We start from the raw sequence: 26,260 nt of genomic DNA on the forward strand, positions 1-26,260 counted from the left end.
AAAAAAAAAAAAAAACAAAAAAAAAAAAAAAAAAAAAAAAACAAAAAAAACCCCACCTTTATGAAAATATATGAGTTTTAAAAAGTCTGGATTACTCTTCCCTGCTGGGTTTCCACTGGCACAAGGGCTTGGGAAAAACAAAAAACCAATTTTCCCTTAACATCAAGTCACAGTCCGTTGTCACAGTCATGGTGGGACAGTGAACAAACTGGAAGTGAAACAGCAGCAGGAAAAAGGAATATTTTCTGGGCTGTCAGAAAGCAGGGAAAGGAGTAGAAGGTTGGGCTGCTCCTGCTGTTGCAAAGCCAAGCACCTTGCCTGGAAAAAGGTTTACTTTGATTTGAAAACTGGTCCCTTCTTGGGTTCTTTGGGGTTTATTGTGTAAGAACTGGGATTCTGTGTGGCAGCTTCTCCCAGAAAATACAAAGAGATGCTGGGTTGTTATTTATGTTGTTTAGGCTTTAAATAACAGGTTGTTAACTGTGGCTTCAGGGAAGGTGCTCACACTTGTAAGCTAACTTGGTAGGAAACTGTGAGCTGGGGGAAATGGATGTTTACTCCCTTCAATCCAAAATTATGTCACTTCTGTGGTATTTTCAATCCAAGCTGACAAACAATGGTGAAGTAAATGAAATTGAAATTAAATTTACATGGCACTGAGCATCATTCTGTTGATGCAGCTCAGTCAGAATTCCTTCAGAAAAGGGTAATTCTTGGACTTGCTCAGTTCCAGCTTTCTCTAAGAGCTGGGAGCAGGGCCAGAGTCCTGTCCTGTCCATCCCACAGTCCTGTCCATCCCACTGGCCAGTCTCTCTGCCCTTTAGGAGCTGGCTCAGCCTGACTTTGGAGCCAGGAGTGGGTCCAGGTTTCATTCACTCCTGAATTGGGTTGGATTTGAGCTGCTTGACCTGAAGGTGAACTTATTCCTGAAATCTCTCCCAGGAGTCATTTATTTCTTCTCCTTTCCAAACAACCCAAAGCCTGAGCTGTAGCAAGAGCCACTGATGTAGAAAGTTCACGACTAAAAATAGCTTATGGTGTAGAGATAAATTGTTTCCTGATTAACACTTCATTTCAATAATTTGGTGCTATTAAATTTCCTTAAAATGGTGACTGTACAGTATGTGAAGTATCCCAAAATGTGTTAGTGCCATCGTTAAGTGTGCTGAAGGTTGTTATCTGCTAACTGCTTGTGACATTTCAGATGCTGCAGGAATGGCAGCTCCACCTTCTTACCACTGTGAGTTTCCTGTCTGTCATTAATTGTGATCATCTGTCAAATCCTTGGTGGTTTTTGCAGATCATGTAATAATCTTTTTTAACTGGGGGGTCACTGTGAGGATTCAGATGTTACAATCAGCCTGGTGATGAGTAAAAATATTTATCAAGCCAAGAGCTCAGAAGCATGGGCAGTTTTCCCAAAGCCTTGGGTGGATCGTGGGTGCCTTTGCAAATAGATGCTGGACTGAGCCCTAAATTCTGGAACCTGCTCTGAATTCCCTGCTTGGAGGGGGCTGAGGGTGGCCTGGTGTGGTTGTTGGGAGCTGTCACTAACTCTGCAGTCGGGCGCAGAACGCTTTCCGCACTTCAGCTCCAGCTCCATTTTCATGCACTTGCCACAGATCACAAATGCAAGTTTGGGACTTACTTTTGTCATCAATCACCCCAGTCAATTTTCCATCTGGGTGGCTCTGCTGTTGGCTCAGTGATATACAGCTGCAGCAATGGGAAGGAGAAGTTGGCAGTTTGTTCGTTTCAAAGGAAAAAAGCCCAATTTCAAGTGCATCCAAGATTTCCCTTTCATCCCACTAGAGGGGGATCCCTCAAGGTCATTTTCTCTGCTTCCTCTGGACTAGGATTTGCCCTTTCCAGAACTAGAGAAATACAAGCTTTCATTTAGTTAGTATGCTATATCCCTTATTAATGGGAGAAAAGGAGCAGGGCACAATAATGAAATAAATATTTGATAAAATAACTGCGTTAGTTAAATATTGAGAAAGATGAGTTTGCTGAGATTTTTCTCTTCAGGGAAAAAAAAAAAGGGGGAAAACGAGCTGTGTGAGGATCCTTTCTGGAGGAGGGCAAACCCCTGATGCTGATGAGGTGGATGAAGGGTGGGGATGTGTCACAGGCAGGTGACTGGAGCCTGCAGTTGGTGCCTGTTTCCCTCTGGATGATTTTCATGGCTCCGTATCCTGGATAAAATCCCAGATCTGCCCTGTCCACCCGATGACATCCCGGTGTCCTGAGGGTCACAGGGTACAGCACAAGCTGGTTGGGTGTTCAGACCTTGGCAGGTGATGAGTAAAAAAAGGTGATGTCTGTGCTTTTCCCCCCAGTGATTTTCAGGTATTAAAGCCATCGAGAGGGTTGAAGCTGATTTACCAAACGGGGGAGGGAAAAAAAAAAAATCACAAATGTGTTTGGAGTATTGAACTGCGTTGACATCTAAAGTCCCAACCATGCTGTTTTCCTCCACACTCCAGCAATCAGGACATCCAGCAAACCCATAAAAAACCAAACTAATAGCATGAATATTCAGTGACCTAGAATACTAATTATTGTCATGAATATTAATGTGATCGGACTTGCTTTTTCCTCTTCTCTTTCTCTCTGGTTAGGGTTTGTTGTGGTTTTTTTTTTTTTTTTTTTTTTCCCCTCTTTTTTTTTTTAATTTTTTTTTTTTTTCCACTCAGCCGGCTCTAAAGATGGACCATAATGAGAGCATTTAAGAGAGAGAGCGCTCTCCGGCGTGACAGGGACCGGGGTAATAAGGAGAGCTTGATTAACGTGGTGCACTTGGGGGAGAGATGAGAAGATTCACGTGGGCCTGTTGTGGGGGAGGCAATGAGGCACCGGCGGCTGTGTTGCTGCTCCCTCAGATTAATGAGGCCTAAGAGTGCATTAGGAACAGTGACAAAGGTTTGATCTAATGGGCTCAGTCATTTTTCCTTTGAGTGACAGACGCACAGAAGTAATTGGCTGTGCAGAATGGCAGCTCATTGGCAGTACTTAAGGATACATTATCCCCGTTGTGTGGCCCGCAGAGGCTGTTTATCAAAACTGCTCACACTGCAGACATGCATTCACTTAGCTGCTGTTACAGTGGCAATAGCTATTAAAAAGAGGGGGGAGAAAAAAAAAAAAAAAGGAAAAAGTCATCTCGCGTTGGTATCTATTGTCTCTTTTGCGAAAATAAAGTTTCTTTGTTCTGTTTCCTGGAGAGGCGGTGAATGCCAGCAGTGGTCCCTCCCCACCCCAGGAGGCTCTGGCAGGGTTTGGGGAGGGCTGGAGCCCGTGGGAAGCTCCCAAAGTTAGCCCAGTTCATCTCAGCAGTCGGGATGCAGTGTGCAGGTAGGACCTGCCACCCCCTCTCCCGTTCCATTATTGATAATTTCCACAGACAGTCGAAGGGATTGGGAAGCATTTTACATCCTTTGCCTCAGGGCCTGCACATGCCCTGCTGTACCTGCCTCGGAATGGTTCGGATCTCTGCTGTTATTTTACACAAAGTTAAATCCACGGTTCCTGTCGGGATTCACAGCCAAATGAGAGCAACAAAAAGCAGAGTTTTTGCCAGCAAAACACTCACCTCTGGGTCTTAAAGCTGCACTCCCTGAACAAGCAGGTAGCCTCAATCAGGACTTGCCCAGAAAGCCAAGCATATCTTATTTATTACTGTTATTTGTTAAAACTACAGAAAAATAATAATAATCTGCCTGCCAGGGAAGGAAAGCAGGCTTTGATCCCAGCAGAATAAATAGTGGGGGATCTCGAGCAGAAGCCCGCGGTGAAGATCTTGGGTTTAACTTTCTTTTAGAAGAGATGTCTCCTCTGATGACTTAATTTTCCTCCACACTTGCTGTGTTGCTTTGGCATGCTCTGAGAATAATAGCTTTCCTCGTTATACTCCCAGCACCACGTCCTTCACTGCCAGGATCTTTCTTGGCACTGCCTTGTTTGTTCATTAGTACTGACCCTGCTCGGTCTGCGCACTGCCGATCGAGCCCAGTCCGGCAGGGATGGAGATGGAAGGGCTTCCTCTAGGAATAGCTGCTTGTCCTTAGGAATTTTGTTGAGTAAATAAATGCTTCTGGAAGAAAGAAGTCTTAAAACTAAGTTAAACACAAGCAAGTTTGCTGCTGCAGTGCTGCAAGTGATTATCAGCGTGTTGGGGGAGAGTTGCAGCGCTGGAACCAATGTGGTTTGGAAAGATTTTTGTCATAGAGTCACAAGGGTTTGGGTTGGGAGGGACCTCAAAGATCATCTGTGTCCAACCCTGCCCCTCACTCCTTCTTGTTTTATGTGTGAGGAGCCTCAGGTAATTTCAGGTGCCTGATGAAGCAGGGCAGGGACCTTGTGCTGCTTGCACACTGCTGTTGGGATGGAACAGAATCCATGGCAGTACTTGAGGGAATTCCACCCCCCTGAAGAACCTGGCTCTGAAATTTAGAGCTCTTCAGGTCCCACAGTCTCCTCAGAACACAGCCAGACACCTGGGCAATGCCTCCCTTCCCAGCATGGGGCTCTCCTCAGTGGAAGAGGCAAGGAGAGGCAAGGAGCTGTTTCCTCAGATTTCAGTGGAGCGCACAATCTCCAGAGTGAGCACAGGATGCACCTGGAAAAGATGAATGCTGAGGCAGCAAACTAATGGAACCCAGGAGAGCATCCCCAAATGTTCCTGGTCCCAAGGTTCACATCTGTGGGTGAGGGAGAGGCAGGAAGCAACGCTGGGATGGTCAGACACTTCTCAGGAGAGGTTTGCCCACTGGAAAGGTTTGTGCTCACCTCTGGGAATTCATTCTGGGCATGCTGCAGAGCTGAGGATGGGAAGGGAATGCTGGGATGGTCAGACACTTCTCAGGAAAGGTTTGCCCACTGGAAAGGTTTCTGCTCACCTCTGGGAATTCATTCTGGGCGTGCTGCAGAGCTGAGGATGGGAAGGGAATGCTTCCCATCTTTCTGTAGCCAGCAGTGGGGCTATTCCCTTTCCACCCTGAAGAGACTCCAGGGAGCAGTGTGGGTTTGGAAGGGGCATCCACAGCCAATCTAACCTACTTGACAGTGCCTGGTACTGAATTAGAGGGCATTTCAAGAATAGGCAGAATTCCTGCAACACAAATTGACCCAACATGATTTGAAACAATTAACCCTCTGATATCAAGAGTCAGGATTTCCTGACCCACAACTCTAATGTATTTTTCATTAGTTCTAACAGCTGGTGAGCGCAGCCCTCTGGCCTTAAGAGGTTTATTTCCTCCTCTTTTTCTTTTTTTTTCTGGAAGAGAAACTTGTCATGAGCATGAGGAGCTTGGCACAAATGAAACATGGTGAAAGCAGAGCAGTAGGGCTGCAGTTTATCTGATTCAGTCTGTCTGTGCAGCCCCCTGCGAGTCTCACACGCTGCTGCTTCATGGAAAAATACAGTTCTGCTTCACAACTCCTGCTCTGGCTGCTCATCTCATAAATCCAGGAGTGTATTAGTTGCACTTGTGAATGTAGCTTCTGGTAGCTGATTTGTTTGGAGGAAATGTGTCTGCAGCAGGGAATGGAAATCACTTGTGCCCAGTATCTTGTGTCTCACTTCTCAGGGTCTGCTTGTGAATTGTATTCCTTCTTCATTTGGAATTAGTGGGTGGTGTAGTTGGTGAAGGCTTGAACTGATGTGTCTGTTCCACTAACCTGTGATGATTCACAGGGTTATTAAATTAAAAACCATCAAATGTGGGATTGCAGACATGCTGTCCCTCATACTGTTCCATTACAGGAGCAAACAAGACCAAAACCATGAGTGCTTTATTTTTTGTTGGACAAGTCACTCCACATATGTAACCCAGCATTTATATTAACCTTAATTGCATATTTTAATACCATTTTTATAATAGACCTTTTGGCTTTTACCTGTTAGACTCACACTGTTCACATCTTGCCAAGCCCCCTGTTGGGGTGGATCCTGGTTATTTTAATTTCATTTCTAAGTCTTGCATTTCTGCTCTGTTGTTTTGGAAGTCTGAAGGGCTGTGTGTGAGGAGCCAGAGTGACTCCCTTGTTCTGCTTCTGCCCCCGTGTGTGTTTCCCTCAGCTTCTCCACTCTCCTTGGCTTCATTCCTCGTGCTCTTTGCAGCGTTTTACACTGAATAAATGGGCATTTAAATGGGATTTTGTGTGAGCACGCTCACTCTTCTTAGGGGCTGCTCTGCTGAGCAGTGGCCAAACCTGGAAATTACCTTGAATCTTAATTTGGATGGGTTTTGTGGGGCTTAATTGTTTGAACGTTTTGTAAGCGCGGCCGTAACAGGGTGTTTTATAACATCAGAAAAGATAGTTTTAATAAAGCTGTCTAGAGCTAGAAAGAGGAACTCTTTCTTTGATGCTCCTTTGGTAGATGAAAACATTTTTGTTCAATAGGAGAGCAGCATCTTTTTTTTTGCTCATTTGAGACAAGTTCTGGCAACATACTGATATTCATTCAAATATAAATGCCATATTCCCTTTGAAATGCAAATTGTTTAAAGAAAAATAGCATATGGTAGAGGTAAGTACCTTTTCAAATCAGCTCCCACACTTTAGGGATGTGAGTACAGCTAAAATTATTCTTTGGAAAGAATCTGGAGCCTTTGACACATTGAAGCTTGAACTAATCAAGGCTTCCCAGTAAGCATATACACATATCCATATCAAGGAAACAGTGCTGAGAATACATGGATTAGCATAGTAATTTAACTGCCCCCTGCTAATCAACTTAAGCAACCAGCTGATGCATGCAGGATGCATTTGAAGAGGCAACTCTTTCACAGCTCCAGCCTGGGCCAGGTAGCAGAGCAGGAGCCTGGGGTCGGTGTGAAGATGGGAATCTGTCCTTGGCTGGGGGGACAAAAGGTGCAGGATGTAAAGCCTGACCCAACATACAGACTTTGCTGGTCATGGATCAGGGAACCACAGAATGGTTTGGGCTGGAATGACCCTTAAACCTCATCTGGTCCAACCCCCCTGCCCTGGGTAGGGACATCTTCAGCATTTTCACTGAGTACTGCTGTCCTCCTCTTCTTCACTGTCTCCTGCTTCTCTGCTGAAAGGCTGAACTGGTCTCTGCTGTCCAGGCTCTATCCATGAGGAAAATTAAAGGAGTTTTGCCAGGTCTGGTTTGGGGTTTGCCCATTGTAGATGGGAAGAACTGTGGGACTCTGTTGGAGAAGCTCTGGCCAGAGCAGCAGTCCTTGTTTTGGGGTGGCAGCTTTAGTGCCCATTGTGGGATTCATGTCCTGCAGTTGGACTGAGAAGTGGGAAAATCAGAGCTGGATTGGGAAAGAATGATTTTAAAACAAGGTTTTAAGTAACAAGTTTGTGCTAGAGCTGAGCATATCAAGGAGGGGAACAGGAAAGGAAAGGCACACTATTTTCTGTAGTCTGTCACTTCTGATGTCTACTCAGGGATGCTGGTTTGATGGTCTGATTTGTCTTAAAAATACATACCTTGCAGCACCTGGACAAAGTGGGATTTAAGCCATGATGAATTGATAAATAAATATTATCATAAAAGTTGCAGGATAAAGGTTGCCAGGCTGTGGCAGTAGGAAAGAAGGAGCTGGGCTGGGTTCATCACAGTTCACTCAAGTGTCACATGAATGCACTTGGCACCTGTTTTGTGCTAGCAACCTTTGAGAGAGGTGCAGTGGAAGAAAAATTCTGCTTTGTTTCCCAGAACAAGTCACTTCTGAACAGGTTCATGTCACAGCGTGGGGTTGGAGCTTCCACAGATGGCATTAAGGGGAGAGGAGAGCTTTTGGTGCTGACACGATGACACAGAAATCTTGATGGTCTCTTCTCCAGGTGTTGGTTTTGCATCATGGTCAGAAGGTGATGGGACACTTGTGTTCAAAAGCTTGTGGGCTAGGTAGAAGATGTCAGCACAAAAATATCACTGCTTGTGTTGTGTCTGTGCTGGCCTGAATCTCGAGTTGGTAGAACCAACTCGGAGTTGGTTGAACTCCATCTCAAACTCTTGTCACTCACATCAGCCATTCCCTGTAATTTGGTGGATCGTCAAATCAATTTATTAATATTCATCATTTTTCTGGGTTGTGAAAAGCAGAGGAAAAGGGGATTTCACAGTAAGCATCACAGAAGCTGATTTGGAAGGAGAGATTTCTTTTAAGGCAGCCAAAATACAGCTTTGGTCAGCTCATGTTTTCATCTTCTGTTGTGGTTTTAAAATACTGAATTGCAGTTTAGTCCTCTGCTCTGTAGTCTCATGCCTTGGGTGGTCCCACCATGGTTCCAAAACCCACCTTAGACTAATGAAACAAATGAGTTTTCATGTCTATATATTTCATGTCTGCAAAGCAGGGATTGCCAGGCAGAAGTTCTAGAGGGCTGAGTAAGTACATTGAAGACACAGATACTGTGATGGATCTGTGTTAAGGACTAAAGAGGAGATTTTGTCTTGGGAAAGGGGAGGAGAGAAAGGGACAATTATGCCAACTCTAATAAACACAAAGTAGTTCACTAAGCTCTGCTGTCTTCCCAAAGGCTGCTCTGGGAAAAGACATAATGATAGAACTGGGAGTCAGGAGATCTGGGTTTTATTTTCAAGTCTGCCACAATCTTCCTTTGTGGCCCTGGGTCATTTAACCTCTGAAAAATGGGGGAAATGATAGCAGATAATTAACAACCTCACAGGAGCATTGAAAATTAATTCATTAATTTTTCTGAACTCATCAGTAGAAGGTGCAATGGAAATGCAAAGTGTGAGGGTGCGTTATAACACTGCGTCTGTTCCTTTCCCTTTGCATGTGTTTTTTAAAAGTGTTCTTCAATCCAGAGAGGACCTGTGGGGCACCTTTAGAGAGCCTGCCATGAGGAATGAAACTGTAAATTCTTTGTGGCTTTATGATATGCAAGGCCTGTTGCTAGGAATGGAGTAAAATGTGCTCAGAGCCCAAAACCGTGGAGCAGGTTTTGGCCCATAGCAAGTTGTGAGTAAGACCATCAGAAACCTGAGTTTCTGGAAAGGTTTTAATTGTTTCTGCTCTAAAATGTATTCAACCTAATCCCACTTGTCCTGTTTTATGGTGAGAAACCTGTCCCTGTCACTCCCCCTTGCACACAGCTCCCAGCATTTTAATGTCCTAGGCCTCAGTGATTGTGAAAATACAGAAGTGTTTACTGAGTAAAGGCTGTTCTTTGTGTGTCCCCTTTTGTGTCACATTCCTGGGAGCAGCCCCAGGAATGATACTTGCAGTCAGTCCAATGTCTGCTTTGTGTTCACAATGTTGTTTTAAGATTAAATGTCCAAGAATTTTTTTTTTTTCTCCCTTGGTCTCTCAGTGCTGGCAGTCCTTTGCTCCCCATCAGTGTGTTCTTGGGGGACATACTTGTGTCAGGTCTTATTAAGAGGTGGATTGATTTAAACTGTTGGAGTTGGCTCAGTTGTATAAACAGTGGCTTTTAGGAATAAACTGATGTAGCATTCACATTCTCTGAAAATATCCCTTTGCCCAGGGTTTTTCTCCTGGGAAGCTGAGGAGCCTCAGAGAAAAGGAAAACAATTCTTCTCTCATTTGCTTCTCCTGTGCTGTGCTCATGTGGAATGTGTTTGGAGATTGTTTACCCACAGGTGATTGTTCCATTGGATTCTGCTAGGAGTTGTTTTGGCTCTTTGGCCAATCAGGGCCAAGGTGTGTCAGACTCTGGAGAGAGCCAGGAGTTTTCATTGTTATCTTTTTAGCATTCTGTAAGTGTCCTTGCTGTATTCTTTAGTATAGTATAGCATTCTTTAATATAATATAGTATTATAAAGTACTAAATTAGCCTTCTGAGAACATGGAGTCAGATCCATCATTCCTGCCTTCATTGGGACATTTCCCAGCAAATACAATAAAATTGATTTTCTGTGCCCAGTCTAACAAGCAGAGAAGCTCCAGAGAGTGTGCCTGGTAGCAGAGTGGTGGAAGATCATGTTTCCCAGAAGGTGAATGAACAGAATGAGGTGATACCATGAAAAACTTGGCTTTTTTTGTCTTCTTAGCTGGATTTGAACTGGTCTCAGGACCGTCAGCTCCGGCACTTCAGGGATGGTCATTGTGTGACTGAAGTAACCCCTTCTTTCTGCTCATTAAGCCCCCTCCCATCCATCCTGACACAAAATCCCTCCTGTGCTCTCTATTGACACGATTTGTTTTCCCTTTGTGCCTAGGGAACGTGACTACTAGCACATCTGTGTCTCAGATGGCCAGTGGGATCAGTCTGGTGTCCTTCAACAGCCGCCCGGACGGTTTGCACCAGCGCTCCTACTCGGTCTCCAGTGCAGATCAGTGGAGTGAGGCCACAGTCATTGCCAACTCTGGCATTAGCAGTGGTAAGAAACCTGCAGCTCTGGGGGGTTCACATGCCTCGGGGTGAAGGGGGACTCTGGTGCTCTTGGTTTTTTCCAAAAGGGAAAAAAAAGGAAACAAAATGGCGCCCACCATGTTGTGGTGTTGGGTGCTGAACCGGCTGAGTCTGAGGGGAAAATTGGAATTAGAAAAAGGGAATGGATTAACTTTAACTTTTTGTGTGTGACAGGGCAAGGGGGAATGGCTTTAAACTGAAAGAGAGGAGTTTTAGCTTGGATATCAGGGAGCAATCCTTCCCTGAGAGGATGGTGGCATTAGCAGTGGTAAGAAACCTGCAGCTTTGGGGGGGTGAACAGGGGCTTTGGTGCTCTTGGTTTTTTTTCAAAAGGGAAAAAAGGAATGAAATGTGCCCACCCCATTGTGGTGTTGGGTGCTGAACTTGCAGAGGGAAAAATTGGAATTAGAAAGAAGGGAATGGATTAACATTAACCTTTTTTGTGTGACAGGGCAAGAGGGAATGGCTTTAAACTGAAAGAGAGGAGGTTTATCTTGGATATTAGGGAGAAATCCTTCCTTGAGATGATGGTGGCATTAGCAGCTCTGGTGGGGCATGTAGGGTGAAGGGTGACTTTGGTGCTCTTGGTTTTTTTCAAAAGGGAAAAAAAAGGAAGTGAAACAGTGCTCACTGGGTTGTGGTGTTGGGTGCTGAACTGGCAGAGTCTGAGGGGGAAATTGGAATTAGAAAAAGGGAATGGATTAACTTTCAACATTGACTTTTTTATGTGGACAAGGGGAAATGGCTTTAAACTGGAAGAGAGGAGTTTTAGCTTGGATATCAGGGAGCAATCCTTCCCTGAGAGGATGGTGGCATTAGCAGTGGTAAGAAACCTGCAGTTTTGTGGGGGTGAAGAGGGACTTTGGTGCTCTTGGTTTTTTCCAAAAGGGAAAAAAAAGGGAATGAAATGTGCCCACCCCGTTGTGGTGTTGGGTGCTGAGGGAAAAATTGGAAACTTGCAGAGGGAAAATTTGGAATTAGAAAAAAGGAAATGGATTAACTTTAAACACTGACTTTTTTATGTGACAGGGCAAGGGGAAATGGCTTTAAACTGAAAGAGAGGAGGTTTATCTTGGATATTGGGGAGAAATCCTTCCCTGAGAGGATGGTGAGGCCCTGCAGAGGTTGCCCAGAGAAGCTGTGGCTGCCCTGGAAGTGTCCAAGGCCAGGCTGGATGGGACTTGGAACAGCCTGAGAGCATTCTGGGATACTTTTTTCAACATGAAGAGTTAATGTAGTTGCAATACTGCTTAATTTTAATTTCAGGTACATAATCATAGGATCCCAGAATGATCTGGGTTGGAAGGGACCTTCAAGCCCATCTTCCCCTGCCATGGGCAGGGACACCTTCCACTATCCCAGGTTGCTCCAAGCCCCATCCAGCCTGGCCCTGGACACTCCCAAGGATGGAGCAGCCACATAATGTGTGTTGTTTGCTTGATACTCAGATTCCTTGCCCTGTGTGATGGATATTAGCAGTAAGTGACCCTCCAGATCCTCTCCTCAGTGTGTCCTTTCTCTGCTGTGCTCTTGCTCCATTGCCTGCACACTCCTGGCACACTCTTAGTGTTTCCTCTGTGGAGCATTTAACAGCATTAAAAGGAGCAGGCACTATTCCTGGTGGTGTTTTGGAATTATGAGGTTGTAGCAATGATTGTTTTTAAAGGGTAGATGTGATATTTGCTACCAGACCAGGGTGAACAGGTCAGGAGAAAGGGAGGAATGCTGTTTCTGATGGCTGCCCCTAAAATGGGAGCAGTTAGGGGAATATGGGAACTATTTCACATGTCCCACATATATCTCTGTGTCTGTGAAAGGTCTGAACCTGAGTATAGCCCTGAGAGCATCTCTGGGCAGGTTTTTAGTTCCACCTTAGGAGAGCAGAGGGTTTAAAATCATGACCACCATGTTTCAGAGTGACATTAACTATCAAATTCACACTTAGCACAGCACAGACCTTTTCCTGGAGCTGAAGGCAGCACCTTCAGGAGAATTTGCATTCAAATGGTCCAGATGTTGCCTAAGAGTTTTCTGAGTGAGCCTTGCAGGAAGGCAGGGATGTTGTGAAGCAGCACAGTGAAACAAATGCTCCAGCCCTGTTCTCCTCTTTGTCCACCCAGCTCACCCACTCCTGGTGAAGCTTTTAGGGGAGGCAGCATTGCCCTGCACGGATGCTGAGCTGGTTTCCATCTTCAAATCACACATTTTCTGCCTCCTTTTCCTGAACTTGCTTGGTCATTTTAATCCACCCCAGCTCCACCTCCCTTCTGAAAGGTTAGACCAAAGTTTGGGCTTTTTTTGCCTTTTATCCTGTGGCTTTTCTAAGGCAAGGTGAAGAATGTTGAGTGCTGGCTGTAGGGGGAAAGCAGGGGGGCTGTAGGCTGCAGTGCTGTGCACCCTGACACACCTGCAGGCAGGTGAGCAGGTGCCATCCCCGTGCCACATGTCCCAAGTGAGGCTGCTGGGGAGGAAAACCTCCAAAATTCAGTGAACTCCTACACTGGAGTGGAAATAGAATCTTAAAAAGTAGAAATATCCCCTGAATTCCTGCCTTTGCCATCACCTTGACTTCAGAATGCTGGGCTTGCTGGACTTGCCTTTTGCTCCTGCTGCTGATCCTGAGCTGGTTTGCAACTCCTGGTGAAGGGAACCTTCTCTCCCACCCCAGCCCTGCACTCTCCCATATGTGCAGTACCTGTTTCTGACTTGACATTCATGTGGGATTACTTCTGGCTCAAAAGAGATGACAGCCAGAATTACCTATGAAATCCTTATTTTGAAATTGCAGGTGACTGGTGGGTACTTGTGAAGAAGCCTACCTCAAATAATTTCTTGCAGATGTTCTAATATTAAAAAAAAAAATTGAGGTGTTGTTTTTCCATAAATATGGAGGGAAAACTGGATTAAAAACGAGTTTTAGGCAACTAAGGGTCAGCAGACTCAGAAGTATTGCACTAAAACTCCTACAAAACCTCAAGAATAATTGATTGCTCTGAGTGTATCATCTTTGGGTAAGCTCAGAGATGTGTCCTTTATGTTGGCAAGTTGACGCATGAAAAACCCTTTTTAATTTCTGGGGGTTTTTTCTCCATTAAAAGATTTTTGAATTTTAGTCATAAAAAGCTAATACTGTGAAAGCAGCAGGTATGGCAAGAAGCTAAGCATCTTTTGGAATTCAAATGCCAATGTACTGGAGAATATGCCTGCTTATTGTCACGTGGTTTTATTGTAGACAAAATAACATATTGGGATTCAATTTTTCTCTGCACCTTTTTTTCACATTAAATTAATACTTTGTGTGGCTCCAGAGAACTTTTCAAAGTCTTCCAAACCAGACCTTTGGTTTCCTGGGGCTTCTGTCTTTCAAGCAGCTGTGAACATCTCCTAATTAGATAAATTACTTTGTAGTGGGCAGAGCCACAAAACAGGAGGTGCTGGTTAAATTAAAGGGGAAAAATAGAAAAATCCATTCTCTGAAATGGAATGCCCCACTGCTTTATGACTATTACTGTTGTAAGGTTTTACATTTAAGTACCTGAGGTTTAAAATTAAATGTCTAATATAATTTGGTGCTGGTAACATGAAGCCTGTGCCTGCCCTGGGAGAAAATCTCGACAGCTTAGTTTGGTGTTTCAAATTGCTGCGTGCTGGATAGTGAGCAGCTCGTGCTGCTGGCTCACTATTTAGCTCACTCCCACCTGCTGTTCAGCATCATTTCCAATGCAGGAACATATTTGCCTTAAAAACTCCCGAAATTTCAAAAGGCTGTTCCAGCAGCACATGAAAAATTAATTCTTTTTTTGCCTTTTTTCCTCTTTTTCTTTTTTTTTTTTCCTCCCCCCTTCTCCTCCGTGCTCTTGTAAGTGCTTGACAGAAGTAATTTTAGCAGCAAGAGAGAATAAAAACTGGGGGCAGTAAATCCCTGTCCAGGAACCTCTTGTGTAGATTCTTTATGGAGCCAGAATTGATCTGCGTGTCAGATCCTGATGTAGTTTCAACTGTTTATCACCCTAATGGTGGTAGAGAGACCATGAACATCAACTTATAATCCCCCATGAAAGAAATTGGTGTTTGCAGTCAATGAAGGAGCAGCTCAGCTTTATTGATAGATTTGGAACAATTACTGCTGCTCCAGCTATTGGCCCAGAGGTTTTCCTGGATCCCACTGGAAGCCTGCGATGTTTTTTCCTCTGATAAATCTCCTCCTTGATGTTTTGTTGGGTTTTTTTTTTTTATTTTATCACCCAGAATTATCTGTAGTTGCTCATTGCTGGGGCACAGGAGGGTTTCTGGTCTCAGGGGAGCCATTTGTGATCTGTTTGGGTGTTAAAGTTCTGCTCTGGATTGTTCATGCCACAATTCCTCCTGTGTAAATCCAGCTGTTGTTTTTATAAAATCACAACATTTTTACAGTTGGAAAAACCCTCAAATATCATCAAGTCCAACCCTTAACCCAGCACTACCAAGGCCATCACTAATCCCTGTCCCTAAGTACCAAATCCAAACATTCTGTGAACACTTCCAGGGATGATGGAATGTTCCACCCTTTCCCTGGGCACCCTGTGCCAGTGAGGAAATTTTCCTGCCAGGAGGGGACAGCCAGGGGGGTCGGGCTGTGCTCCAGGGAACAGGGACAGGAGCAGAGGGAACGGCCTCAGGCTGGGCCAGGGCAGGCTCAGGGTGGGCACAGCAGGAATTTCCCCATGGAAAGGGTGCTCAGGGATTGGAATGCACTGCCCAGGGTGGTGTGGAGTGCCCATCCCTGGAGGTGTCCAAGGATCTCCTGGATGTGGCACTCAGTGCTCTGGGGCTGGGGACAGTGACAGGGTGGACTCAGTGGTCCTGGAGGCTTTTCTAATTCCATGATTTTAGAGGTGCTGATGTCCCTAAAGAGCTCAGTCTGTCTGCTCTCCAGTCTTCAGTTTGTGCATCTCTGAGGAACCTGACAGACAGACAGACACCCCCCCACACACAGTTTGCCATCAGAAGTTTTTGTGGTGCCAGGAACCACAGGCAGCTGCCTTGCAGAAGTGAGATTTGTGAGCCATCACTCTGAGAAGACCAAGGGTGTCATTTCCTACCTGGGGATGAAGCAGCAGCTTGGTTCATTCTCTTTTTCAGTGTCCTGTTCTCTCATTTGGCTTCTGTGCCCTGAGACCATCAGAGGCAAGGATTCAGCCTTCAGCTCTCCTGACAGAGCCCTGCAAACAGCACTGTGCCTGGGACAGGGATTTCTGCTCTCTGCACTTGGAAATTGTCATTTGAATTCCAGCATGATGTAAAATTCTGCAGTAAATCAAATATCTGTTTAAATATCATCCACTTAGGCTTTATCACTGTACAATTGCTTGTACGGGCCATTTGAGCTCGGCTGTAATTTATGGGAGTTGTAATACCTGGTGTCTTCTGAGTTTCTAACAGTTTGGTCTTAGGGTTTATTAATGTAAAATTGAGTTCTCACTGTGCCATGGGGTGTGAGAGGTCGCTGGAGTGTTGATATTAATGCAGACCTTGCAACTTGCCTTCCTTGTCTGATCCTAAGTGCTGGGAATGATTAAATGATGGAGCCTTCTGCTCTGCCTTGGGAGAGGAAATGGTTCAACCTGACATCAGAAAATACCATTTAGAGCTGTTGGAATTCCATAGGCAAGCTCTTGACCAGATCAATTATATAATTTCAACTAGATTTGTAGAATTTTGGAATTGGTTTTGGTCGGTGTATACAGATGGTTTAGGTCAGAAGAGCTTTTTCCTCCTTTTTAAATATGGAAATTTTAACTGAAAAGCAAGTACAGATTCATTTTGTCCCCTTTTTTTTTTCTAGCTGCTTTAGAGCTACTCTGGGATTTTCTGTAGTTCTTACTACTTAATGTAATAAAATTCACCATGCATCATATGTGCACATAGTTTACATTATTTTACACAGGATGGGAAAGGAAACATTCTTCTCCTTTTCATACCTTTTTGTGATCCACAAATTGCTTTTGGCAAAATATTTCCAGAGGGAAACTATAGCAGTTGAGCAGGGTAAACTCTCCTAGTAGCAACTTATTATTTCCTTTGTTTTCTCAGCATACCTTGAGGAAACTTGGCTTATAAAGCACTATTTTCTAACAATTTCTGCAAAGCCATCCCCTTTCAGCATGAGGTTGTGTGCTGAGAAACTTGCAGTATTTAAATTTACCTGGCATTCTTGACAAGCTCTCACCTGAAAAAGCCCAGTCAGCCAGAAATATGAAAAAACTCTGTGTAGCAGAGGAAACTGGTAAGTTTTTGGATTTGCTGATCCTGCAGGACTTGAGGTTTCAAACTGGTTTTAATTCAGGCAGGGGACGATGGGGTTTTGCAACCTGTGGTTCCCCAAAGTAATGTAAGGCCTGGAGGGCAGTGGTGATAAATAAGTGCTCTGGAAAGGGGTTTGGAGCATTCATCCAGCTGGTGCTGCCTGCCTGGGGTTTTTGGGAGTGTGACAGCCTCTGGAAGCAGCAGCACCCAGTGCTTACCCCTCCTGTTCTGCAGACCATGGGGAATCTCAGCTGGGTAGGAAACCTTGGGCTCACCATCCCTGGAAGTGTTGAAAACTCTGTGGCACTTAGGAACATGTGCTGGGTTAGGGGCTGGGCCCAAGGGTCTCAGAGGGCTTTTCCACCCTAAATCATGCTGGGGGTCTGTGCCTCTCTCCTGCCCAGCCAGGCCCTGGGTGGCAGCTCAGTGACACCAAACTGGAGATGAGCTGTTGCCATCTGGGCCTGGTGTCCAGCAGAGAGGTGACATCAAAGAGTGAAAGGTGTGAAAGCTGCTCTTCACTTTGTGTCTCTGGTGGCACCAAGAGCCCTCTGAGGTTTGAACTCTGCCATGATGTTGGTTTAGGGAGGACTTTGGGCATTTCTGCACAGCTTGGCTGAGTTTCAGCTGCTTCTCCATTTATCCAGTGCTGCTGCTTAAATCCTTTTTGCAATTCTCCATCTGCTTTTCTTGTTGAAGATCTTCTTCTTTCTGCTTTCCCCTTGATTAAAACACAAAGAATTGTTGCATTCAGCAATTAAATCCTGCTCTTGATTCCAAGACACATGATTTTGCATCCTCAGGTAATTTGACATTGGCAACCTGATGGTGATCTTAATGTTGCTCACAGCCTGGAGTGCCAAATGTCTGTCAGTAAATTGTTCATGGGACTAAATTAACTTCTTGACTGAACTATAAAGCTCTGGGTTTTCCCAGCATTTACTCATGAATGTTTAAATACAGATTTTGCATTTAGTTTGGCTTTACACTGAAGTAAAAATGCAAGTAGCATGTTCTTTATAACAGGGGGAAAAGGTGATTTATTCCTGGTTACTGATGTTGATTAATCTGATTTGTTTGTCTGGCAGTGTTCAGTAAATCAGTGCTTTTTCTGCCTGTAGCTGGGCTTGGTTGTCACACATTCTCTGTTATCCCCACTCAGGAGAAAAAAAAAGAGGGAAAAGCCCTCGAGACAAAGCACTTTACTTTTATTCCTGGAGTTTAGTCTTTAACCTGACAGGATAGTGAGGAGGGTGAATGTTGTCTTCATCAGCTCTTCAAGCTCCTGTCCAAGAAACACTTCCCAAAAGTCAGGGCTTCTCCAGGAAGGCAGCTGGATACCCAGCATGGATGTGTATAGCTCAGACATGTGACATTTGACAGACACAGCCCTTAGAGTCTGCAAAATGTATTCTCTTCTCTGGTTTTGTATTAGAACCATTCTTTTGGATCATTACATAAAAACATTTTAATGTAAGGTGTAAGACTGGAGATGATCATAGCTCTGGACAAGGGAATTCTTCATCACCGAGGCTGTCTTGTAATCTCATTTGTATTTAGAAGAGTGTAAGTTTTAAAGGTTTTTATTTTGCATGTTTGCAGTTTAAGTTTGCTTTAATCTGAAACGTTTGCAGTAATTGCAGGGAATTAAATACATGAGCTGGATTCACACAATATCCTGCAGGAGGTTATGGACTTTGAAAATAAAATCACGTTTGCAGAGAACATTATAAATCGAGAGACACACTCTCAAGTAAACATAGAGGAAAGACATAATACTGCAAGAGCAGAATGTGACATTTTATAAACTCTTTGATTCAAGTAGTGTGCCTTACAAATTTCATAAGCCCACTGAATTCTGTATTTAAGGGCTTTATAAGGAAGACTTAAGGAGGGAAATAAATAAACTTCTCAAATCAGTGAGCTTTTATTTTTCCTTCATCTTTTTATCTTAGTGTAAATAAGCTCCGTTTTTCTAATAGTGTAAATTCTAAATTTATTTTAAGCGTTGTAAAGGTTTAAACACAAAGCTGAGAAAGCAAAATGTTCATGTCCCATGGGAGCAGTTCCTGATTTGAGGATTTCTTCTTTGCACATCCACATTTCACAAGTTCCAGCAGATGCTTCTAACAGTTACATCCTTGTTTAATGTTACATTCTTGTTCGATGTGCAGCCAGGAGTGCAGTGCTTTGTTTTGTAGGGTCTGGAGGAAGAGTGTGCAAGAAACACACTCAGTGCTTTTATCCCTTGTTGGGCCTTAATGAAGTTTCTGTTCCAATTAAGAGCAGAGCAGTTGCCTCCTCAAGCGTGGCTGCTGCCAGGCTGGGTTTCTCCCCAGCCCACATCAGAGCAGTGGGGTTTTTAGGGATGTTGTGTATTCCTTACCTATGGAACCCAACACTTCAAAGCTTGGGGTTTTTAGGGATGTTGTGTATTCCTTACCTATGGAATCCAACACTTCAAAGCTTGGGTTTTTTAGGGATGTTGTCTATTCCTTACCTATGGAATCCAACACTTCAAAGCCACCTCAGAGCGCTCGCGGCTCAGGGAGTGAAAGAAGCCTCTGTGCAGGGCCCTGGCCACAGCCTGGGGATTGTTGGGGGCCAGCTGGAGCTCAGAGCTTCCCTTCCTGCAGGTGGGAGAGCTTCCCCTCCCTTTCAAGTGCCCAGGCCCTTCATTTGTCACAGTTGATCTCATCCCTTCATGCAGCTGGGCTGTGAGGAGTATCCAGTGCACTGGGGGCTTCTCTGAGGAAGGGCCCCCACTTATTTATCCCAGAGCTAGGAAAAGGGCTTGATTAAAATTGGAAATGAATACAAAAAGTTTGTGGATGGTAGTTATGCCACCTGACACCTCTGAAAGACAGAGCTTTGTGTTTTAAGAGCTTTGCTTTTCAGCTCTGGGTGTCTGCGATAGGAAAATGTTTTATTTTGCCTTTGATTAAGAGCAGGCTTGGTGTTGCTGCCATTATTTCTCTTCCTTTCTGACAGTGCTGCTCATGGCATACATTACCAGGAAAGCCTTAGCTTTTTCCTGCCTAGCATGATGCAATTAACAGCCAATTTGCTATACAGCAATTATTCAGCTTTAATTGGAAAATGTTAATAGTGAAAGTCCCTTGATTTATTTTTTTTTTCCCCTCCAAAACGCTGATATTAGGGCTTGTCACTGAAGTCTCGTGGACTGACAGTGGAGAGTTTCCTAACCTCTTCTCAATTACCACAGAGTGGGTTTGAAGCTTGAAGTTATCCACAGGTTATACAGACGGAAGGTTAAAGTACAGGAGTAGAGACGAGACATCTTTCTGGCTCTGAGCATCCTTTGAAGAGACTCAGTTCTTCCTCTCTGTCTTACTTTGCCTATCTTGAAACACAAGGTAAATATTTTAGTAGGAAGTGATTCAGTAAGCCATGGATTCATTATTTTCCAAGTGCCTGCTGACCTGCAGGCTCTATTTCAAAGGAAAATGTTGTTAAATGAGGATTTTTTTAATGCAATGAGAAGACAGCGCTGATGGTTAGATCAGGGTGGAGCTCTGCCCCCCTCTGTGTAATTAAGGTGAATTTAAATGCATCTCATTTTGTCTAAAATAGAATTTGTCACACACTTGTATGTACCTGATCATGATGGAGCTTGTTCACCCAAAATGTGTTATTTTAGTGTGCTGCAAGTGTCTGTTTGTTCCCCATCACCATTCCTGGGGATGGTCCTGGTGGATTTGCCACATCCAGGGTGCTGCAGTTGGCAGCTATTCTTGAGGTGCCTGATGATCTACCTGGCTTCAGAAGGGGGAGATAGAAACCACTTAGAGCATAAATAATAGAATCACAAATGTGTGAATAATAGAATCACAAAACAAAATGGTTTGGGTTGGAAGGGCCCTAAAGACCCTCCTCTCCAACTTCCCACTTGGACCAGGCTGCTCCAAGCCCCATCCAGACTGGCCCAGACAGACCAAGATGTGACCGGGAATTGAACCAGGAGCTTCTGCCCTGAGGTAGGTGTGTCTTCAAAAGAGCCACCCATCTCCTTTCTCCTACATGGGGAGGGAGCAAATTCCCTGAAATGAGCAAGTTACCTGCAGTGAACCCCCAGAATTTCTGCCTTCTGTGCTGTTTCCCCCTCTCTGTTCCACACCCCAGCTGATGGCCGGGGGAAGCAGTGACACCCACAGCCTTGCACACCCTCTTGGCAGCAATTCAGGGTGACACCACACAGGGCTCACAGGGCTGCTGCTGCCCAGTGAAAACCTCCTGCCAGAAGAATGAGGGATGTTCCCTGTACATCTCCACTGCAGATCTGTTCAGCAGGAGCCACCAAGTTACTTTGCCTAGGGTGTGGTGGCATCCTGCAGCATCTGCAGACTGGCTTCTCTTTCCTGCTTTGTTGTCCTTATGTGTTCAAACAACTTGTCAGGCTTGATCTTTCCACAGGGCATCCAGAGCAGAGGAGGGGAGTGCAGGGATGTGTCTGTGTAATGGGGGATGAGATAAATTAACAAACCCTGCTCGCTCAGGGAGCAGTTTGTATCATCCCTGCCCCTGACCTAAACCTGCTGCAGGCAAGATGTGTGGAGGAAGATTAGGATCTCATCCCCAGTTCACGTTCTGAGGTTGCAGGTCCTCTAAAACACAGTCTGTGCTTTGCTTGTCACCATCCTGGCAGCACAGGAGAGAATTGTGGAGGAATAGTTGTGTGCTCTCCTTGTGGGAGCTGGTGAATTCTTCCTGGAAATGAGGAGCTTCCTTTGAAAGGGAGCTTCTTTTCTTCCTAGCCATCCTTCAAGTTCCAGGGAGCAGGATGCTGTTTTGCCAGCACTCTAATGTGTTGCTCCTTAGGAGGGAAAATGTACTTTTGTGGGGTTTTTTTAAGCTCTATTGTTGCATTTTCTGCTCTCGTGCTTCCTTTATGATGGCCCAACATTGTGCATTGCTAGGGAATGAGATAGAGGTGATGTGTCTTCCCTTTAGATAAGGGAGATGGTAATGAGGGTCTTTCCAAAATTACTGAAGCCTTCCAGTATCTGTGCCTGAGCATCCTGAGGCTGAGTGTCTCTCCCAAGGCTGTGAATGCTGTCCCTCCCTTGTCACAAAGCAGAAGGGATGCTCATGCCCTGGGCTCTGGAGGTGCAAGAGCCAGACCCTCCAAAAGCAGGCAGATCCCTCTCCTGCTGCCTAGAAGGAAGTTTTGTTTTCCTTGTTTAATGGAATTTGCTCTTAGAGGAAGGGAGTTGTTCAGTGGGGCTTCCTGAGGATGACAGGACAGCTTTGAGATTTGCAGGCTCTGGGCACAAGGCTGCAGAAATGGGAGATGCCATGGAAAGGGAAGGCTCCCAAGGCTCTTTGATGTCCATCCAGAGCCTCCTTTAATTTCCTTCAGTGCAGCAGGTTAATTTAAGCCCTCCATAGCTTGAGTGCCTGAGCTGGGCTCAGCTCAGCAATGACCAGATGCACCTGATTCCTCCAAAGGTGTGAGCTCTCTGTACCTGACAAATATTTGCCTTTTCTTTTTCATCTTGGAGGCTGCAGTCTCGTGCCACCCCTTCTCCCCCACTCCCAAGTGTTTATTACAGCCAGGGACTTGTGCCAAGCTGCAGTTCTGACAGGATTTTAATGTCAGTCCTGTGCATCTGCACTGTGAGATTGCTGCATCCCTTCACTTCGGTCTGAGGCAGAGGAGGAAGATAAAGAACTTGATAGAACATTTATGGTAATAGCTGTAAAGGGAAGCTGGAGAGCAGTGGATTTCACAGCCAGAAAAATCTCAGCTCAGGGAAATGGGTCTGAAATACAAACTACAGATAGTTATAGTCTCTGTTTAAATAAAAGGATTGCTTTTCTCACCTTTATTTAAAACACATGTGTGGAAGATGAAAGTGTCCAGCTATTTTTTTATTATTCAGTCCACCAGCTACCGACATCTTTGCCTTATTTCATTTCAGCACTAATGGCACAGTGAAAGTTCTGAAACACCCTCTTTGGATTCAGCCTTCCTTGGGTCTCAGCAAAGATTCCTGCTGCAGGCAGAGCTGTTGCTGTTGTTTTCGTCATCAGCCCTTTCTCTCTGCTCCTGAACCCGGTGCTATTAATTGTGTTGCTGCTTCTGCTCTTTAATTGATCCCATTCACCGCTCCCGCTTTTGTAACGTCTGACTTCTTGTCACTTGGGCAAATCAAAAACCCAAATTAATCAATCTCCAGCCACTTGAGAATAAGGCCGTGTTGGGGAGCTGGGCTTGACAAAAAAGTCTAATTTCACTTTGAAAGCCTGTTGGAAAATTTTAACAAGAAGATGCAAGAAAAATGTAAACCAGATCAAGCTCGACTTTGGTCTGCGGAGAATAGCGTCACCTGTTGAGTTTGTTTCAAGTTTTTGTAAATAGGTGATTTGACAAAAATATGAAATAAATCAAAAGGCACGGGGATAGAAGGGGTCAGAATATGCTTGGTTCCTCTGCAGATGGTTACACAGGAGAGAGGGTTGTGTGTGTGACACAGAGAATAGCAGCCGTGGGCCAACGACGAAGCTCCGCTCTGGGACTTTTGTGTCCCAGCCTTTGTGCTGTGCTATTCCCGTCCCTCACACCTTGCCTCTTTTCCTGCTTTTCCCACCCCCAGCTCCTTTACCCTGGCCTGGGGTGCTAAGCCTGGCTGATTGTCTCTCATTTCCTTGGCCTCCTTGGTTCCTGTGCTGGCATCTCCTGCACCTCTGCTGCAGGTGCTGAAGGAGTCGTATCTCAGATGGGTTTGGTGAGGGGCTTGGGAATTTGGGATGCAAGGTAGTTGTTTTTCTGTTCTAGGGGCACCAGGAAGCACAGTCTGGGTTTGGATTGAGTTTCAGACAGCTCAGAATTGGGAGTGTTCATCTGGTGAAGAGGAGGCTCCAGGGAGAGCTCAGAGCCCTTCCAGGGCCTAAAGGGGCTCCAGGAGAGCTGGAGAGGGACTGGGGACAAGGGATGGAGGGACAGGACACAGGGAATGGCTCCCACTGCCAGAGGGCAGGGCTGGATGGGATATTGGGAATTAGGAATTGTTCCCTGGGAGGTGGTGAGGCCCTGGCACTGCCCAGAGCAGCTGTGGCTGCCCCTGGATCCCTGGCAGTGCCCAAGGCCAGGCTGGACAGGGTTGGAGCACCTTGGGCTAGTGGAAGGTGTCCCTGCCCATGGCAGGGGTGGGATGAGATGGTCTATTGGGTCACTTCCAGTCCTGTGATTCAGTGATGATTCTGTTAATTTTCCACCCTTTTCAAATCCAGGAGGACACTCACAAAGTCCTTAGGGGGCACAAATGGAGTTGTCTTTGAGACCCATTTGTCCATCACCTCCAGCTTCCAAATAGCAAAATAATAGAAAAGATAGGAAGTGGGAATTGTTACCTTTTACAAAATATTTGTAACACTGGGAGAGGATATGAAATTGTTTCAAACAGCAAATAAAGCCCAGTACAACACAAGAGCACAGCTCTTGACTCTTCTGAGGATTGGTGTTCATTTAATGTTCTGTCTCTTGACTCTGGGTTGTAGTTGTAGACAAAGTGTTTCTTCTGTTCCACCCCTCCTTTCTTCTACCACAGTTTGTCATACTTGAAAGGAATTTCTCTCATGACCATAATTGCAAAATGGATCTTGGAGAGAGGCAGACATGGCACTTGCCTTGTGGAGTAAAAGCTGCATTGTCTTTTTTGTTTTGTTTGGTAAATTCTCACGAATGAGGGTTGGACTTGCACAAGCAGAACAGTCTCTGTCTTAATCCACAGGTCCTGCACCTGTAGAGAAAAATGACCATGTGAAGAGCAGAGGGGTGGGGTTTTTATGTCCCATCTCTGCATTACTCGAGGGGTGTTTGGTCACCAAGGGTCACCTGTTGCTTTTGGGCATGGAGTGAGATACCACACATACTTACACACCTGCCACCACCTTGGAAGTGTCCAAGGCCAGGCTGGGCAGGGCTTGGAGCAACCTGGGACAGGGGAAGGTGTCCCATGGCAGGAGTTGGGGTGTAAGGTCCCTTCCAAGCCAAATAATTCCATGCTGTGGCTGTGTCAGCTGTCCCTTCCAGCTGAAGGAGTTAATCATGGCGCTGGGGAGGGATGGAGGGCACGAGGAAGGCTCCTGGCAGCTGGGACAGAGCGTGGGCATCTCTGCCTCACTCCTGGAGGTTGCAGCAGCAGCAGGCGTGGGCTGAAACACGAGGATGCTCCACTTGGGGGGAGAAAGCATTTTCCAGCAGCGCTTTGCTGCTCATCACTTCAAAGCAGTCACAAAAAACGAGGCTGTGCTGGTCAGGACAACCCCAGCTCCATGGCAAGGGGTGAGTTTTGTCCTCGGTGTGGTGTCATGGAGCTGTGCACCCTGCAAATGATGACCATCATCAAGGGAAGCTGTGCCCCTGCAGTCCATCAAGAGGCACAGAGCTAATGATGGGCTGGGCAGATAATCGGGGGAGAGTTAATTGTAAGGTTCGATATGGCATCTTGTCAGCAGAGATAAGTTGTCACGTTTTCCACTTGAGCTGAAACTAAATGATTGTAAAATAAGTTATGAGTGTCCTTGGGCCTGTCTGCCAGAATGATGGCTAAGAATACATTCCTGGCCCATCAGTCTCAAGCAGCCCGCTTGATATTTATGCGAACTGAATGTTATTTTATTCCCCCTCTAGTCATGCTTGTCAGCTTCCCGAGTGAAAAGTGAAACTGCTGCTTTGACTCATACTTCAAGTATTGAAGCTCGGAGAGGCTGCAGATTGTTATTATTATTACCAGTATTATATATTTTTTCGGGTGTGTGTTGAACATTGATGCCCGATTGGGAAGAACTAATGGCTGACATTGAGCGTGCGGGATGGCTGCAAAACAGCCCATCCCAGCCCAGTGGAACGCAGCTTATGAGTTCCAGTGCCTCTGTCAAAACTGCTTGAGATGGGGAGTAATGAGGCGCTTGCTTTTTTAATTTGCCATGCCTTTATCCTTGCCTTTTTCCCCCCCCACCACCTTTTTTTTTTCTTTTTTCTTTTTTTTTTTAAATATATATTTAATAGTGCCAGCAGTGGTCGTCTGTTCTCAGGCGTGGTAATTGATACCAAATAAAATGCATTATTTGTATTCAGTCAGGAGGATGAAATTGCATTCAGCGGGCTGAAGCCTGAACTCATTTACAGTTTCCCCAAGCCCGAGCTTTCAGGAGCCCTCTTTTCAATTTGAAGAATACCTTGTCAGGCACGAGAAGGAGTGGGAAATGGGAGAGCACAGCGTGGAAGCCCAGTGCCTTTTGATTGCTCATATTTTAAACCAGGGCAATGTTCAATAACTCCCATCCTCAAAGGGTGGGCTCGGAAGCTGGGGATCCGGGGCAGCGGCGCGCCGGCGATACCAACTCGGCTCCCTTCATGAGGGACCAACCTTCCCTTGCTGCTCGAGGGGGAGGGAGAGCTCCAGGCTCCCACTTGAGAGCAGTTTGACCCAAGGACAGCAGGTTATTACCTGGAAGGGGCTGGGGATGACGAGGATTTACCACGGGAGGTTAATTCTTCAGCTCTGCGACGCCAGGCGTCAGCCCCGTACGTCCCTCATTTTTCAGAGCTCTCCAGCAG

The 26,260-nt window shown here is 45.4% G+C and overlaps 1 protein-coding gene across 13 annotated transcripts in view; it reads left to right on the plus strand.

Moving 5' to 3' along the window:
- AGAP1 (ArfGAP with GTPase domain, ankyrin repeat and PH domain 1) overlaps window positions 1–26,260 on the plus strand; it is a 324,467-nt gene that overhangs the window by 205,950 nt on the left and 92,257 nt on the right. For 9 of the 13 annotated variants that reach the window (XM_071418328.1, XM_071418329.1, XM_071418330.1 and 6 more), the window contains one exon: window positions 10,196–10,357. The exons of the other annotated variants lie outside the window; for them this stretch is intronic. In XM_071418328.1, the coding sequence (XP_071274429.1) occupies window positions 10,196–10,357 (162 nt within the window). The remainder of the gene's footprint in view (window positions 1–10,195; window positions 10,358–26,260) is intronic. 13 annotated transcript variants of the gene reach the window in all.

This window comes from Agelaius tricolor, unplaced genomic scaffold (genome assembly GCF_023055355.1).
Source record: "Agelaius tricolor isolate 1412-34295 unplaced genomic scaffold, bAgeTri1.0.p SCAF_83, whole genome shotgun sequence".
Lineage (NCBI taxonomy): Eukaryota > Metazoa > Chordata > Aves > Passeriformes > Icteridae > Agelaius > Agelaius tricolor.